The sequence below is a fragment of the Choristoneura fumiferana genome, chromosome 24 (assembly GCF_025370935.1).
Source record: "Choristoneura fumiferana chromosome 24, NRCan_CFum_1, whole genome shotgun sequence".
Classification (NCBI taxonomy): Eukaryota; Metazoa; Arthropoda; class Insecta; order Lepidoptera; family Tortricidae; genus Choristoneura; species Choristoneura fumiferana.
This window is the reverse complement of record NC_133495.1, coordinates 2,612,609-2,630,033: the sequence shown is the minus strand read 5'-3', so window position 1 is coordinate 2,630,033 and position 17,425 is coordinate 2,612,609. Positions and strand designations below refer to the sequence as shown.

Genomic DNA, 17,425 nt, shown 5'->3' with positions numbered 1-17,425 from the left:
GCTATCCACTGGTTGTCCTTGTTCCGTAAGGCGCCTATAATATGCTGGCGTACATAAGACACCAATTCTTGCAGATTGTGCGCGGTGTCTTTCACTATGGTTGGATACTCCAGAAGATTAGTCACGTTTCACATGGCTAGTCACTACAAATACTACAATGCACTTATTGTCATACCTATTCTTCAACATCTGCAGTGCCTCGTCATAAGACGAATCTATCAATGGTAAACTTTCTATAAGCGTTCCTGCTTCCTTGGTTAGGTATTAAGTATTACGTCTTTGATGAACCATACTACTAGATTCAAGATCCCATACAAAATCAAAGCGAAAAGTGGCCGTGTTGCTTATATCATAGACAGTCTTATACTTATAGCTATATATCTGTTTTACCTTCTTAATTTAAAAATATATACCTAAGTCTAAGCAACAAAGATCCAAATAATAGTAATTGTATATAATACTACGACGTATCGTCATAAGACAAGCAAAAACGTTCGATTAACAAAGAACATTCATCTTTCAAAAAGATCTCATTCTATTTTAGGAACAGGGTAATAATGGAGTCGCAATTATATAAGACAGACAGTTTTTTATTTCACAGAAATATAACACAAAAAATTACATATACAAATATTGTCATGAAACGAAATGTTCTTATAGATACTTAACTGAATTAAGTTAACTAATTAGAAAATGGGTGATTGACAACACTTCAAAAACCTGCTTTCAAACTAAAAACACATATTCAAATCGGTTCACCCGTTTAAGAGCTACGTACGGTGTCACAGACAGACACACAGACACACATAGCGGTCAAACTTATAACACCCCCCTTTTTGCGTCAGGGGTTAAAAGACAACATAAATGTTTTACCAGATTTGACGTCATCGATTCGGTTAATTCTCGTACCGCTGCTTGCACTGTATTTTGTTTCACGAGAATCTGCAATTAACGGCAATATTATAAATATCATACGGCTTGAACTTGAAGCTTTACGTCTTCTTTAATAATATAGCTTCACTTCACCTCGCCACACTTAATCTTATGTTATTTTAAACATTTATGTAACTTTACCTGCAATTTTCAAATCGCCGTTTTCCGTAATCTACGCCTTTGGCTATTTCCAACTATGTCAAATTTATCAAAATGAATCGAACATACAGTCGAATTTTTGTGCGGTCTGTAAAGTTCTTCTTCTCTTTCTCTCGCGACAATAGATGTCCATTCCGCACAGCGAAAAGGATCACTAGGAAATCTACAAAAAAAATAAAAAATAAAATTATTTTAAAATGAGAACTACTCTACGAATTTTTTTCTTCCAGAAACACCGATTATTGGCAAGATGGTTGGCCAAAATAAAATTTTTGATTTTAAATGTAAACTGCAAATTTTTACGTACTTTAAATGAAATACTGACTTTACTAGTTGTACTTACCTAAAGAAGGATATTCCTTCAGAAACCCTAGTGTTACGGTGGCTGTTTCCGCAATTTCTAAATGAACATTGTGGCATTTTAACACGTCCGCACTTTGGTTCTGGTTGACGCGTACTGTCAGAAATAAGAGCACAAATTTATTTTGTGCTCTTATTTCTCTGGCCGTTTTCAGAGCTGTGACCTTGAATCTAGTAGTATGGTTCATCAAAGATTTACGTACATATCATTATTTTTGCACTCGGGCTAATTCTTGATGTCGTCCAATGACGGCGTCAAATAGTTCTATGAATGGCAAATATTTTGTACATCTTCGCCCGTAAACACTGGAATGTCGAGCTGTGGAAGCTTTGTCATGTTTTATCTTGTACTGCGTTGAGTTAATCAATTTGTTAACCTCCACACATATCACGTAGTAACGCTCTTCCAAATCATCATCGGCGAGGAAATCTTCATCACTGGTTGTTTCCAATAAGATGTTTATTTGTAACTGTGTTTTTCTGTGATCTTCCATCGCTTTGTCAAACGCTTGTAAATGAATCTTCAATGTCTCATCGGTGCTGGTTCTGACGAGTTATTCATTGTTTAAATATCTTTCGAATCGAGTAAATTGGGCTTTACACTGCCCCGCAGCTGCCTCTAACTTTTTTAATACGACCAGATAGCCTAGTGGTTAGAGAACCTGACTACGAAGCTTGAGGTCCCGGGTTCGATTCCCGATTCTCTCAATTCTTCGTGTTGGCTAGAGTTGGCTGATCGTATGCCACACAATTCTTCAACTGCTTCGCATATATAGTGCGATATTGGGAGCCCCGCAATCCATTTATTAAGGACGCTTTCTGTGAAACCTCTTCCGTGTGTAATGCCGCCAACACTCTTCATGTTCCTCATTAGTGTTTGTTCTATGGTCCATGTCTGACCACACTCCGCACCAATTCTTATCAGATCGTCGAATGGTGAAAAATCCCTTTTTAGTGAATTTCAAGAACTCTTCCTCTGTCATGCGGTTTTCAAGGGACTCCATATCTTGTAGGTATAATTGAGTCGCTTTTGCATACGCAAAATGTCCAGTCGCGTGAAAAATTGGAAGCATTGCTTTCACACATCTTATGTGTTTTTCCCAGTCACCCATACGTTCGGCTTGTATAAAATGCAGTGCAATAGCTACAAGGTCGCAGTACTGAAGCCACAGTTTGTGTTTTACCCAGGTTACGCAGGTTTTTGAAATGTTCTACATATTGTAACGTCAGGTTAGTTAGGACCTCGTCTTCGGTCATCGAGTCAAAAGTCGGTGTCTGATTAGCTTTCTGACATGTTCTTTGTCAACGTTTTCAAATTCCATTTCTTCCATTATTATCATTGAAATGGCACAAAAGGTTAAAACATGTGGCCTTACTGCTCGTGCATACGCGTGCCCATTAAGCATGTGGGGAACTGAGGCGGCTGACCACACCTATACAGTTGACCATAGTTCGGCAAGTCCACTGCCAGCCATAATATAACCAATGGATCCGAAAAATGACATCAACATATGAAATCCTCCTAATCTGACCACAACGTTGGTTAGAGTTTCATCTTCTAGAGCAACAATATCTTTGGCTTTTATATACAAAGGTTGGTCAAATGTCACCAAACATGTTTGCTGGTTTTTTTTCTTTGTCTCTTCGGCTGCGTAAGTCAGAAATGATAAGACTGTAGTTAGCTCATTGGCGGTAGATTTACAAATGGCAGTGTTATAATCTGTGATTTCACATATGGTTGGGCATTAGTGAGCTGTTCCATGAAACCTTGCCATGCGGGTAAACAGGGTAGTTGTAAGTTATGCCCGTAGAGTCAAGCAAAGTCGTGGTTAGATAGCTTGGACTCTTCTTCGATGTCACCTTGGCGATTGACTTGCTTCAAACTTATATCTTCGATACCTGATCTGTTATGTCTTTGAAAGGTTTTAATTGGTATTTTCCGAGCAGAAGCTAGTTCTGATGATGATGTAGGCAGTTTCTTTAATTTCTCTATTTGCTGTGTTTTTATAGCATCGCTAGGAGTTATCCCACCCATCTTATTCCACCCATTGAATGAAATGTCCCCTTCCCGGTCAAAGTGGCAATATTAAAATCAGCATTATCGAATACAAACTGTGAGGATGCTGTATCTTCTAATTTTGGATCCCATGTTTTCACTGCTGAAGACTCAAACAAAGCAACATCTCTGTAGCTGGAACAAAACCCCAACTTTGAAACTACGTCTACAATATTTCTCGAACCGACTTTACGTTACAGATAAACTGCTAGACCCAATTGAAGCGAGGATAAAAAAGAGCGAGGTCTTATTGCAGCAATTATGGAGTGAGCTATAGCCGTACACTTCTTTTCGTATGTCTGTTCTTTGTCTTTCTTTCCTTCGTTTCGGGAACCACATTATCAAGCTCATCCAAAAAGCTCATCGAGATATCTGGGTAATCTGCTGTGTTATAAGCCGAGGTCCGAATATCTTCACGGATTATTTGCCGATGCCGTTTTCACTATTCTCAATCTTTCGTCTTTATCATTGCTTACTCGATTGTTGCAGCCAATTCAGTAATTTAATCCAGTGCCACGAAAACCGCAACTGCGATTTTTAGTCAAACTACTTAAGACTATCCATCACCGTATCTTATCTAATAGTTTTCTCTCAAAAGTCCTCATGGATATAGAAGTTCCTTCAGGTAATTTGTCATCAACAATCTGTTTCAGCTTTATCAAATCAACTGACACTCATCTGTTGATTCAAGAAATTGCACTGTTCTTGTAATGCGTAGGCGAACTCATCATTTTCAGGACGTCCGCGTCCCTTGTCATTCCGTATATTCTGGAAAACATGCTATTACATTCTTTATGGTATCAGGCTTCTGTTCTGGTAAACATACAACGCCATGTATTCAGATAAAACCTCGTTGCCATGGATCATTTATTTGTAGCACATTGAATAATCTTCTCTACCGTCAACGATGATATATGGTGAATAGGTTGGCGTCTTTCAACGGGTTTCTTTTTTTCAGATGTTATGTTACATTTTTCACCACATATGAGACAGTTATTTTTGAAATCAAAAACTGTACTCGATCGTAAATCTCTTATATTTGACGTTGAGGTTGAGGCGTCCAATGCTTGCTCTTGCTGTGCTTGCTCGGCTTTTTTTATATTCTTTTCCTTGTATATTCTCTCCTGCACTTTGTATGAACTTTAATACTGTCAACATTTTGAATGCACAAGTGTTTGTCGTCTTTCCTCTGCTTACTTGCCTTTATTAATGTAGGAAACCTTTGACCACATTCACCGTCTCTCTTCTGATAAGGATTTTCAAAATAAAACAATCGTTTATTGACGCCATACTGGCGTGCCTGGGTAACAAATAGTCTGAACATCACCACATACACTAAGGAGTATTTACACAATAAAGAGTTGAGAGTTACGTAAGCGAGGGCTCGCAGTTGCGCGCAGCACGTGACTATCGCGTTCGCAGCTCGGACTGTCACTGCGCACTGCGCAGTGCGCTGCCCTGCGGCCGCCGATTGAATCGCCGTGCCATAGTAAATGAGAACAAGTATGCACACTCCGACCCTTTAGGAGACTTAACTGCCTACTCTTAGGGTTGTCGATGTCTATTTTAGAAGAATAATTACTACCGGCAAATAGTTTTAATATGAAAGTTAACTTGAAATTGTCTAATATCTGTGTCTAGAGAAACATGATTCTTTGCCGCTCTATTATTATTATTATACTAAATTTTAAAATATTATTTATAAATTCGCCGAAGTGGTGATGGCGACTGTGTACATACTACTCATGTTTCCTACACATAATACTATAAGTATATTATTTATAGGGAGGTAGGTATCTATTATTTTTTTATGTGTCCTTGCACGAAACTATCACACTACATTATATACTACTAATTTACAACTATAATTTATACAAAAAAACCGACCAAGTGCGAGTCGACTCGCGCACTAAGGGTTCCGTACCATTATCTATACAACATTAGACATTAGCAAAAAAAAAACAAGTTTATTGTACGGGAGTTCCCCTTAAATATTTATTTTATTTTAATTTAATTATTTATTTTTGAAGTGATTATACAACGTCTTCTTGTTGCCGTTATTAATATCGAACAAATAAAAACGGCAAAAATCACATTTGTTGTATGGGAGTATTTATTTCATTCCATTTTTAGTATTTGTTATTATAGCGGCCACAGTAATACATAATCTGTGAAAAATTTAAGTGGCCTAGCTATTATGGATTACGGCTCAAGAGATAGAGCCTGTGACAGACGGACGGACAGACAGACAGACAGACAGCGGAGTCTCAGTAATAGGGCTCCGTTGGCACCTTTGGGTACGGAACCCTAAAAAATACGTAAGTACAGTACGCGAACGTAAAAGGTGATCATCTCGCGAAGCGCACACATTTAAGCCGCGCGATGTACTTTTGTTCGTAGTGAACATACTTGGTCTCTTTTACTATGGCCGTGCAGAGCGGGCGGGGTAGGGGTGGGGAACTAGCGCACTAACCGAGCGGCGGCGAACACCGCCCGGCTCTTTCAAAAGTTCAAATTAAATCGATGAGATTAGCTGATGATGGTGAATTTTCAAAATAGCATAGCAGCGTCAAATGAAGTGTAGAAATGAATTATACCTTTTTATAAAAGCATAGCCTATTCTTTACTTTAGTCATACATATCTTGGCGGTAAAGCGTGAAATAATTGAAAAAACTAAACGATTAATAAAAAGAAATTGGATAAATTATTAAAAATGTTCGTATCTGGTGCCAGATTGCGATGAGACTGTAAGTGGTATCGCTTTTGTATTTATGAAAGGTTTATAGTAAATTTATCTAGGATTATTTCGTTTCTACACATTTTTTTATGTATCATGTACGGTTTTCTTTTAAAATGGAAAATACCGCGGTCCGGGACATATTCGAGGGCGCGGGGGGTGAAGCTCGCCCCGGAGGGGGGGGGAGTGGATAAAATTTAACTTTGCTCTATAACTACATATCCTGATAGATAAAGTCTTGCATTAATTTTGCCAAACCTAACCTACTAGTGTTCTTAACATTTAGGCATAACATTTTGAACAATTATCTTAAATCTTTTTTACCAAATAATCAAATTATTCTTTGAAAATGTACTCTTAATCAAATTAGATACTTCACTTATTAAAATTAACTCATTTCAGCGTTCAAAGAAAGTTAAACGAGTAAATTTTTATTGTATGTTGAAATTACTGAAATCTACTTTAATATATAATTTGACCGCGTCGCGTATCGTTGGCTCGGGTAAAACAGTTACAACATGACCAGCAGTGTATAGCGGTATAGCAGCGGTACGGAATACCGAGGACCTGGGTTCGATTCCCAGTGCTGGTCTTATTTTTTCTGGTTTTTCTGTGCATCTATATTTCAGTTTGTATTTTCTATTTAGGTTTTACGGGATGACCGTAAAAGTAAAAATTTGGAATTGAAATAAAAAATACAAAAAGATTCCCAAAAAACAATCTTAAGTTCAACATCGTCTAAATTTTTTTATGGTGCAAATGTCATCAACTGTTGGGTATGTACGAGTAAAGATCGTTCCTGTATCACATTTAGATTCCTTAACTTTTCGTACAAATTTAATTTGAGGATTCACAGCATCAATCGACAAAACTTTACCTACAAAATGTTCAAACTCTTTTTTGTACGGAACTGAGCAATAATCCAGTCATTTTCTCTTGTTTTTCTTGATTTTCAGAAAAAATATTCAGTATTATTTAATCCAAAGGGGATCATTGAATTTGTGGAGTCAAAATTTTCCTTTACTTCTTGTTCGCGCATGGATTCCGCTATATAATAATCATTTAATGTTTCGTATTCAGAATCATCTGTGTCAGCGTTATAAGCTCATTGCCTGCAGATATTGAGCTCGGCCACTATCGTATCTTGTATTCCTTCTTTTGACTGATGATGTATGTCCTCGGGTGACTTTTTTTTCGATTTCTTCCTTTCTCTTAAATTTCTTATTTATTCTAGTCTGTTCCTTCTTTACTTTTTTCGTTTGCTTCTTCGTTTATTTTCTGTCTTACCAGAAGCTTTTTTAAAAAAGCACCGTCAGTCGTTGGTGTTCCCGCTTTAATAAGCACATTGGAAAGTACGATAATTTTATTTTTCTTAGCAGGACTATTTTTCACGGAGCTTTTTTCATCTTTTCGTATCCTTAATGTGTTTATGGGACTACTTGTAGAAGCTTTGAACTGTGAAAGATCAGTAGGTGCCGATGTTGCTGTGTCAATACGCAATGATTTGCCCAAACAGGAATTAATTACACTGATACACTGTTTGCTCAGGCTGCCAGGGATAGAACTATTCTGATACTGAGCAATACTGAAAGTGTGTTCCAAGTGGTAGTCTTGGTCATAATTTGTATCATTGCTTGAACAAATATCAGTACTTTCTGCTACATAAAGGCCAGTACGTTCATCTAATATAAATATTCATAGCTTCTTTTTTTGTACATTTGCCACATTAGCGGATTTCTTTTTTGTCTTTTTATTGCCAGAATCAACATTTAAATCGGAAACGGTCACTGATTTTCCCGGCTCGCAATAAATTTTTTTACTCCTCTGTATTTGTAAAGGCCTCTGCGCTCTGCTATCTTTTAAATATTCCACTAGTACTTGATCGGTTCCATACGACAGTATTTCCTCCTGTATTTCCGGAATCTTTTTGAGAACTTCTTGCGGATTCACTGGATATATTCCCGATGCCCTAAAGCCACTTACTATGATCTTTGTCTCCGTCATCCGAATTGCTTCAGTTAATTCAAAAGCAATTTCGGAAAATGTTTTTTGTTTAATGTCGTTTGGGTCGGATTTTTGAGCTTGTACTGGTACAAAATTTTACGCCAGCACCTTTTTAAAGGGGCAAAAAATGCAACATCTAGCGGTTGCGTAAGATGTGTTGATCTTAACTTTCCACTAGCGCATATACCTCGGTACCTTCTACCATACTCTGCAGCAAATATAAATACTTGTCGTCTTCATCAATGTTCGAGTCGGAATCAATTTTCTTAAACTGTCCCAATAATACAACCAGTTTTTAATTTCTCCGTCAAATTTTTTAAACTTAATATCTGGTAGCTTGTAATTTCTTTTTATATCTTTTACGTTCTTTTCTTTGTTCTTATCTTCGAAATAAATTTCAAACGATGTTTCGATTGTATTCCACCTGTCCCTATATTCCAGGGCCGATGTAAGTTCTGCTTCGAAGATTTCTTCTTTGAATTCTTCATCTTTCAACATGCATTCTTTAACGGTCTTGTCTAATCTTGTCAAATTTGAGGTTAATTCTTTTAATTTTTTGTACTCACTTTTGAGATTTATTTCTAATGTATTGTCTTGTTTGAGCATTGATTCCAGACGATTGGCGCATTGGGTAAACAATCGCCGTTGAGTTTTTCTTTCCTTTACAGCGATCTCCATGTTGGGACATGAGCATGAGGTTGTACGTTTTTACACTCGATGTTTTTAGGTTTTTACTCTCGCGATGCAGTTTTCGGTTTTTCTTTTCACGGTCACGGTCGCCACTTGTTTTGGATCTTTGGATATGAGTACACATTAGTTATTTTTTACGGTTTTTATTGGGGCATACATTAGCCATATTATATTTACATTATTCTTTTTTTTTTCTTTTTTACCATAGACTAAAAACAAGGTTTTGGAACACATGTCACATATTTCTATCACTATCATGTCTCTTACCAACCTCTTTTCATCTTCGAACTTGCATAACTTTGCTGCTATTTTTAACTTGGCTACAAAATGTTCTACTGATTCGTCAGGTTGTTGTCTCATGTTAAAGAATTTATAGCTGTTAATAATCCATGATTTGATCTTCTCAAGGCCATTGTACACGTCTAAAACGTCATCTCCCACACAGGACAGAAATATTGCAATTTTTCTCACTTCTTTTACAACCTCTAGGCCTGCAGCTGTTAGATAAATCTCGAAGCTCTGCCTAAGCCTATTCGAGGATTCTGCATCACACACACCTTGGCCAACAGGGAGCTGCAACCCTTGGATAACTTTTTGAACATATTCTCCCATTTTTAATCAGTTCCACACTAGGATTAATAGTTATTTTTCTTTTTCCACTCTAGGATTTTGTTTAAAATAGGTTTTACACCTGACACCATGTATTATATTGTATTAATTAATGATTTATTTGCGATTAAATAAAATACATATTTCTGTACGAACTCCATCTTGAATGCTAGATTGTTTATTGCTAGAACCTTACTCTATGGATTATCCTAAAGCCTCTTACACACCTACATATGACACAGTCTGGAGAGCAGAATTAAATCCTGCATTTAAATCCCCATGTTCAGAGACATTCTTTAGAAATACTCAAACATACGAAAGAAACCAAGATACAAAAATACGTCTAGTCTTATACTTTATCAATATAGAAAACACGAAAAAAATGTTGATTGTGGAGCATTAGTCTTGCGACCCGACTGTACAACTAACTTATTATCAGGAAATTTTAAATTAGACAAATACTCTTTGCACATTTTAGAATGCTGTAAAGTTCTTTCAATATTCGCTGGGCATAATGCTTTTTTAAAACCAGGTGCAAACATAGACCTACTATTTAAAATATCGAAGGTATCATTTATAATGGTTATAAATTTTATTGTCGCTGAACACTGGCTGAATTCTGGTAATTTTAAAGTGTCTTTACAACAAGTAAGAGCATTTGGCCACAGATTTACTCAATAACTGAGTTGCAAGACGGACTTTCATTTTTTGATTACTGAAGAAAATGTGAACCTGTTTCAGTTTATTTGCTAAATGCAATCCCTTAATATCCTGTAATTTTAATATTTTTTTCTAGATATTTAAATTTTATTTCGTCGCCTTTATGATCCAGTATTTCCAAGCGTATTTCTTATTAATTTAATCATGCGACAGGGATCATAAAACACATTAATTCTAAAATCTTTAAAAATGAAAAATTTGTCAGTAAAAAGTTGCAGCCTAAACGGGTTGCCATACTGATGTTACTTGCTGCGCCATCAAATGTAAGGCCACACACAATAACCTTAATCACATCACATGCAACATAAGCCATTGTCAGAAAGTTCGTTCTTTGTTCTCCATTCAGAGCGTGTATAAAAAATACACTATTGGTATTTTCCAAAATCCATTGATAGCAGTTACCATAAATACCAAGGCTTGAGTCGCCAATGCCAAGCTGTCAATGACAGCTCAATCCCAGTGTCAACATAGCCTCGATATTTATTTAGTGAACTATCCCAGACTAGACCTTTACGGATGGCCATTTCCTCAACACACAAGTTAACGTACAGTGGATGTTCACTGTTTTTGGCCAACTTTTCCAGGGTCACGAATGCTTCAGATGTAAATCACGGAGAGGCATCAACTTTTTTGTACCACCTGCTTAGCGTACCTGGGTGCGGCAATGCTGTTTCGAAAGTTTCTCGAACAAATTTATAGGCCCTAGGCGAAAAGAAATTTAATTTTAATTGTCTAACTAAAATATCTTTTTGTCCAATACTATCCAAATAATCTACGAGCTCTTTACCATACCATAGCCTAATCGATTCTTCAGTAACAAGTGCTCTTGCCTTGTTTATGCCTTCTGCATTTTTTATCGCATCGAAACTTCTTTATTTCTTTCTAAAAAGTGTTGAAACCATTTCTGTCCCGGACGATCATTCTTGAAATTGTTTTTTATGCCGACGTCTCTAACTATTTACTGTATGACGTCTAATAACTTTTGTTTCTTCACAGGAAAACCACATCATGCTATATCTAGCAGCCACTTTACTACTTTTGCTTCGCCTTCCCTTCCCAATACAGGATCGGGTCCAGGCTTTTTGAGGCTATCTGTGGAACGCCCACATTCTATCCAAATCTTTTGTCTTCGGTATTCCATATTCCCTACATACTGCCGAAACTTCCCTGTTTTTGTCTCTTATTTCGGCCAACGCTTTTTGCAAGGTCTGTTCGGTGTAGGGAGCAGTCTTTTTAAGATTGTTTTTATGGGATCTTTTTGTATTTTTTATTTCAATTCCAAATTTTTTGTTACTTTTACGGTCATTCCGTAAAACCCATATGGAAAATACAAACTGAAATATAGATGCATTGAAAAACCGGAAATATAAGACCAGCGCTGGGAATCGAACCCAGATCCTCGGCATTCCGTGCCACGTGCTATACCACTACACCACCACTGCCAGACTGTCCAGTGGCAACCCTCGGACCGTTATAAAGACATACTACAGGTTAGGTTAATATAGAACTACAATTTAATTTAATTGCAAGGATTTTTTTGTAAAATTTTATTCTGCTCTTTATTATCCTTATGCAGTAAGGTATTAAGCACTGTAAAAAATTAAATGAAAAAGTAAATACACATCTAACATATTTATTAAGAAATCGTACATTTGACTTAAAATCAACATCATTCAAACCAATACTCGTCTGATATAGACATCAGCAACATTTTTTGTTTGATGATTGTAATGAATGAGCCCGTCTTTATTATAGGCTTTATTTACCGAAAAACAGCATGACATTAATATAGTGACAGTATGCAATAGACACTGTATTTAGTTTTAATACTACAATGTGTTCCCCTGTCGATCTGCTTCTATTATTCGGCACTGTTAAATTAACAACCGAAGCAAGTCTTTCGGATGATACCGAGGAAGCATGATATATAAAATATTCAAGGGCAATTTCCGAAAGAACCGGCGTGAAGTGTCGGCAATTCACCCAAAACTTTATTGGATCCGACTTCCTCTCAAGAAGTGGTTGGTACAGATACTGCTTAAGCTCATTGGGGACAGAGCCAGAGCTTGAGACCTCTTGCTTAGTGGTGCTCAGATTTAATAATTTTTCATGCCTGCTCCAGATAGATGACTCATTTTCTTGTACTGATGCTGCTCGGTCAGACTTACATCTTGAGAACGTTGTCCTCTTCCTCTACGCCGATGTTCTGAGCGAATATCGTCGCTTACTTTAGATAAGCATTTGATACGGCAATTGGAGAATTAAAGTGGATATACGCTTGAACCGAGGGTCCAAAATGGTAGCTACTAGCTACTGAGAGAAAAGTATTTCGCTCTAAAGGACTTAGTTTCTCTTAAATTTTATTGAGTTAAGCCTGTTTTACATTTATCCCTACAGTGGTCGATGGAGCTGCTTGATTGGTTACTTGGCCAACTAAATTTAATACAGGAATGGCTAAGCTTGCTGTCACATAATTGGCACTAGTTGAAGATACTTGTTCTGTTATTTGCTCTTGTGAGAAAATTTCCTCAAGTCAACGCACGTATGTGATAGTCTGTGGTAACGTTTCTTAAGTCGAAGTGTATGTCTAAGAAACTGTTTTTCGTTTCTGCATGAAACTGTTACTCTGTAAATTATAAGAAACTCTTTCTCGAAACAGTTTCAGAAAATAACGCTCAGCTCTAGAGCTTTCCCTATTTTTCCCCGTAATAGATTTCTGCCCTCATAGATTTAACCAGTAGCTGACCGTTTTTAATAATACCTGTTTTTCTTTTTTCATGAGCTCATAGTGGGTAATTCCACCAACAATCAGTCCCCCCAATAATTACTGGTTGGTCATTGTAGTACACTCGTAATTATTGTCCTTTCTTTGTGGCAGTCAAAACTTATCTATTGGCTATTTTTACATTTATATTTTGACTCAATTTATACTCAGCTTGTATGAAGTTGTGAATGGCTCTTCAATTATTTGTTCTGTGCATAAGGCAATAAGCATTTCTGCGCTTCCTCCGTCCCTTCCTTCTGCAGCATGCGGCTGTCCTTATCCTCGGATGAGGTCCCCTGCCTCGGCTCCTGCCTCTAGTTATATCCTTGTTTTTTGCTGCACTTGTAAGCAATGTGGCCTTCTTTGCCACATTTGTAGCAGTTTTTCTGCAGTTTTGTTCTAATTTTAACTCGGCATCTAATAACCTTGATTTTGCAAATTGTATGGTAAACTCCTTTTCTGCACTCATTCTTTATGATGTTGTTAGAAATGTATGGTATTTGTCAGACAATGTGAGAAACAAGTGTGTGAGTTTATCACTGTCTTCCACAGGAATTGATCCTACGGCTGCTTCAAGCTCTCCGATAACACTGTCAAACTTCAAAAAGTGGTCCTGAGGTTTCTGATTACTTGCCAGTTTCACTGATAATAACTTCTTGCGTAAGTATAGTTTATTGAAGACACTTTTTCTTTCAAATACATCCTCTAGGGCTTGTATCATTTCCGATGCCGTCGTGCATTTTTTCACGAGATCCAAGTATCTGTCACTTAGGCATTGTAGAATACTAGTAACGGACTTAGCTTGTGCTTCGTTAGATATGTTAACTTCTTTCTTGTTTTCTCCGTTTTTGTCCAGAACTCCTGCCAATCCCTTCTCTTCGAGGATGCGAAATTTTCGCTTAGTTTTGGTACATTACACATTGGACATGGTCAACCACGCTCTGCTGTTGATTTAAATAGACCAATGAAACTTGCTGTTTCATATTATAAAGCGATTTTATTGCGGCATCACACCGATACAGTTTTAGTGGGAAAACGAACAGAGAGAAATGTCATCTGTCACAATTAAAGTGTAAAGTGTTAATCCTAAAGTATAAAGTAAACAAACTACGAAGTGTCTATGAAATCCTGTCGGTAGAGCACAGTTTTTTTTTCCTTTACCAACTTGTTCGTAAATGCACATGAACTGAATGGTGTTCCATCTTGCCGCGCGTCTTAATGTTTTAATTTGTTGTTTCGCCATGTAGGTGGTGCGGTACCGGTGTTCCGACGAGCCTTACTCTTCCCCACGCGGGTGGCCTTGCAGGATGAAGTCGGGATCTACACGTACGCTGGTCTGCATCAGGCCGCCAGTCAGCTCAGCAACGAGATCTCTACTCAACTACGTAAGTTAAATACTACCTTACCTTTACGTGCGGTTCCGCTCGCGTTTGCACCGTCAGTTCAATAAAATTGTCTGGATTTAAGTAAATTGTCAAAAAGTCAAATATGCCGATGAATGAAAAAAGACACTAAAAACTTTTCTAAAATGTGGCCCTTTTAATGATGTATCATTCGTGTAGCTTTCGTTATTGAGGAAACTGCTAAAATAGATTTAAAAACAATGAGGAAAATATCTCCACGGAACGTCTCTAATGTTCGACGAACAAAAATGCTAGTGCTAATTTGAAAGCGATCTTTTCATTGCTCTTTCAGATATGACGTAAACAAAAATGTGCAATTATACAAGCATTTCACATCTTAAAATTAACAGCGAATATACCAAGTCATTTGAAAACTGTCTAGTTTTTCGCAAACATCTGTAGAGCCGTTTACTGGAAAACCTAATATTTATTGTTTGTCTTGCAGTTGGCAATTCCGAGAGGACTATCGCTTATATGTGTCGCAACGATGCCTCACACGTCATCGTGCAGTGGGCCATTTGGATGACGGGAAATATAGGTTAGTGACTAAAGCCCAGTTTAGACCTGCAAGAAAAGTCATGCAAGTTGCATTAGCTTGCGCCGTTCGATTAACCGCCTCAAAGTCGTTAGCTTTATGGCCTCGCAATGTAGTGTAATTTGTACGATTTTTCTTGCAAGGCTTTTAACTAGACTTTAAGAGTCAAAAAATATTCCCTTCAGCTTTAAGCGTAATGATGGTCGATTCTGTTATAGACGATGTTCAATATCGATTTATGAATTGTTTGAATCGTAGCATCTGGCCATTTTTAATGCTGATACAAAAATTAAGAACTAATGTAAAAAAAAAACTTAGTTTATTTTGAATTAGTAGATTAGAAATTATAAAATCTGAAGGTTCCGTTGGAGCTCATACATACATTCCATTTAATTTTTCTAAACGAATTACAGGAGAACTAGTTAATTAAAGTAACCCTGGAACGAATCCTTATTTATTAAATATTTTCTAGTGTTTTGGTACAAAGCATTAAATGAGTCAAAATGTTGCACCCACGGTAATGGAATCGCTCTGACATTTTTAATCCGAAGATATGATATTTTGTGACTTTATTTTATTTATATGTTACTTTTTCAGCGGTACCTTTAACCCCACTGCATCCACCAGAAATGCTCAAATACTTCCTCAAAGACAGCTCAGCTGGCCTTGTCATATGCACTCAGGAATACGAAAACACATTACGTCCATTAGCAAAAGAAATATCCAAACCCTTACTAGTTACTGGCCGAGACAAGGAGATAACGGCTCAGCTGTACCAACCTAATAACTCTTTTATGAAGCCCAAAGCGGAGAACACTTTGAGCGATGTTGGAAAAACCAATGCCTGGTATGGCCGGAATGATGCGCTACTCATTTATACTAGTGGTAAGTTTATTGTCTTGAACCTGTTCATTTAATTAATTCTTTGCTATTGGTATTTATTACTGACTACTGAATTTGGACAAAATTAAATGTTGATGATGTGGGAATGGTGACGGATTAGGGAGGTGAGAATGATTTAAGAAGGTGACGAAATGGGACTATGAACGAAGTCGTCTTTCTCAAGCCATTAAACGATAGATATCTTCAGACGAAAACTATAATAAATCTATGTCAGTTCATAATCGCTCTGATAACATGAACCGCCTAAAACATACTCTTAGTAAAGACATCCAAAATATTGTCATTAAACAAATTCGATTGGCATTACACGGCCAAATTACGAAGTGGCAGATATCTTAAGAATTTATGAACGATACTATGACTAGTAGATTTCTCCAAGGTATTAGCGCGATGGAGAACTAATTCCCATAAACTCGTCTTTTATGTGTAGCATGTAGCTTCATTTGTTACGTTTTTTTAAAAAGAGTTACGTTTTCAGGGACAACGAGTAAGCCCAAAGGCGTTGTATGGACGCACAGTATGCTGTCGTCTCAGATAGCGTCGTTGCACGCAGCATGGCGTTATTCCGCGCAAGATGTGGTCCTGCACGCATTGCCGCTTCACCACATCCACGGACAACTAAACTCGCTTCTGGCATCCTTGTCTGCTGGAGCCAGGTAATGTGACTGTTCCCACAAAGAATGGTACTAAACTAATATCTTCAGTGACTTAAACACGACTACCAATAATTGCTAAATTTATCTCAACGATTCGACCAATTTGCAGCGGCCGTGGTCACGAGTAGACTAAAGTAGGCGCGCTTTCGTTTAGCCACGCGAGTTTTTTTGAACTACCCTAAAATTTATGTGCTAAAGAAATACAGGATTTTTAACCGGGATAGAGTGTACCTAATTATTACTTCATAAAGAAGTATCTGTGATGCAGTAGACATTCGTATGCCCACGTTATTGAGTTTTCACTGAGTGGCAACAGTGACAGGATCTTATTGCGAATATTGCGATGCTCTACAAAAGGCACTAAGTTGTACTTACCAAGATTTTCTTTCATTGCCGTTGTTCATTTTTAACATTACTGCGATTCTCACGGCGATAGTTCTGTATACCACAATTTATCACCAGAATTCGAATGCTGCCCTCCTTCGTTTCCCACACGGTCTGGGCACGGCTGCTAGGCATGGGCGAGCGCGACGAGACCAAAGCTACCGTCTTCCACGGCGTGCCAGCCATGTACGCAAAACTTACCGCGGACCACAGCAAGATGTTTGATAATCCTAAGACTGCGGAGTATGTTAGAGCGACGTTAGCTTCGCGGATGAGGCTCATGTGTGCCGGCTCTGCGCCGCTGCCGGATTCACTGTTTCAGAAGTGGGAGGAGGTGAGTGACTAATCTCCTTTTCTTAAAAAAAAGCTCAATCTAGTGTAGTCAAAGCATAGGTGTGCATTGAGTCAATTCCAGGGTAGGTAGCGTTAGTTGCGCCGCAGCAGGACGCCACCACCCAACGCCCTGCTGCCTACTCTATACACGCCTTCATCAAAGTACCAAGTTAGGTCA

General features: G+C 37.7%; 1 protein-coding gene across 3 annotated transcripts in view; it reads left to right on the top strand.

Annotated features, from left to right (window-relative positions):
• The window catches only part of LOC141441817 (malonate--CoA ligase ACSF3, mitochondrial-like), a 47,445-nt gene that overhangs the window by 24,400 nt on the left and 5,620 nt on the right, over nt 1-17,425 (top strand). For 2 of the 3 annotated variants that reach the window (XM_074106694.1, XM_074106693.1), the window contains exons 2-6: nt 14,281-14,418; nt 14,882-14,974; nt 15,569-15,856; nt 16,353-16,530; nt 16,993-17,248. In XM_074106694.1, coding sequence (XP_073962795.1) covers nt 14,281-14,418; nt 14,882-14,974; nt 15,569-15,856; nt 16,353-16,530; nt 16,993-17,248 — 953 coding nt within the window. Of the gene's footprint in view, nt 1-13,585; nt 13,694-14,280; nt 14,419-14,881; nt 14,975-15,568; nt 15,857-16,352; nt 16,531-16,992; nt 17,249-17,425 lie in introns of all 3 variants that reach the window. The other variant, XM_074106695.1, reaches the window with a different exon arrangement.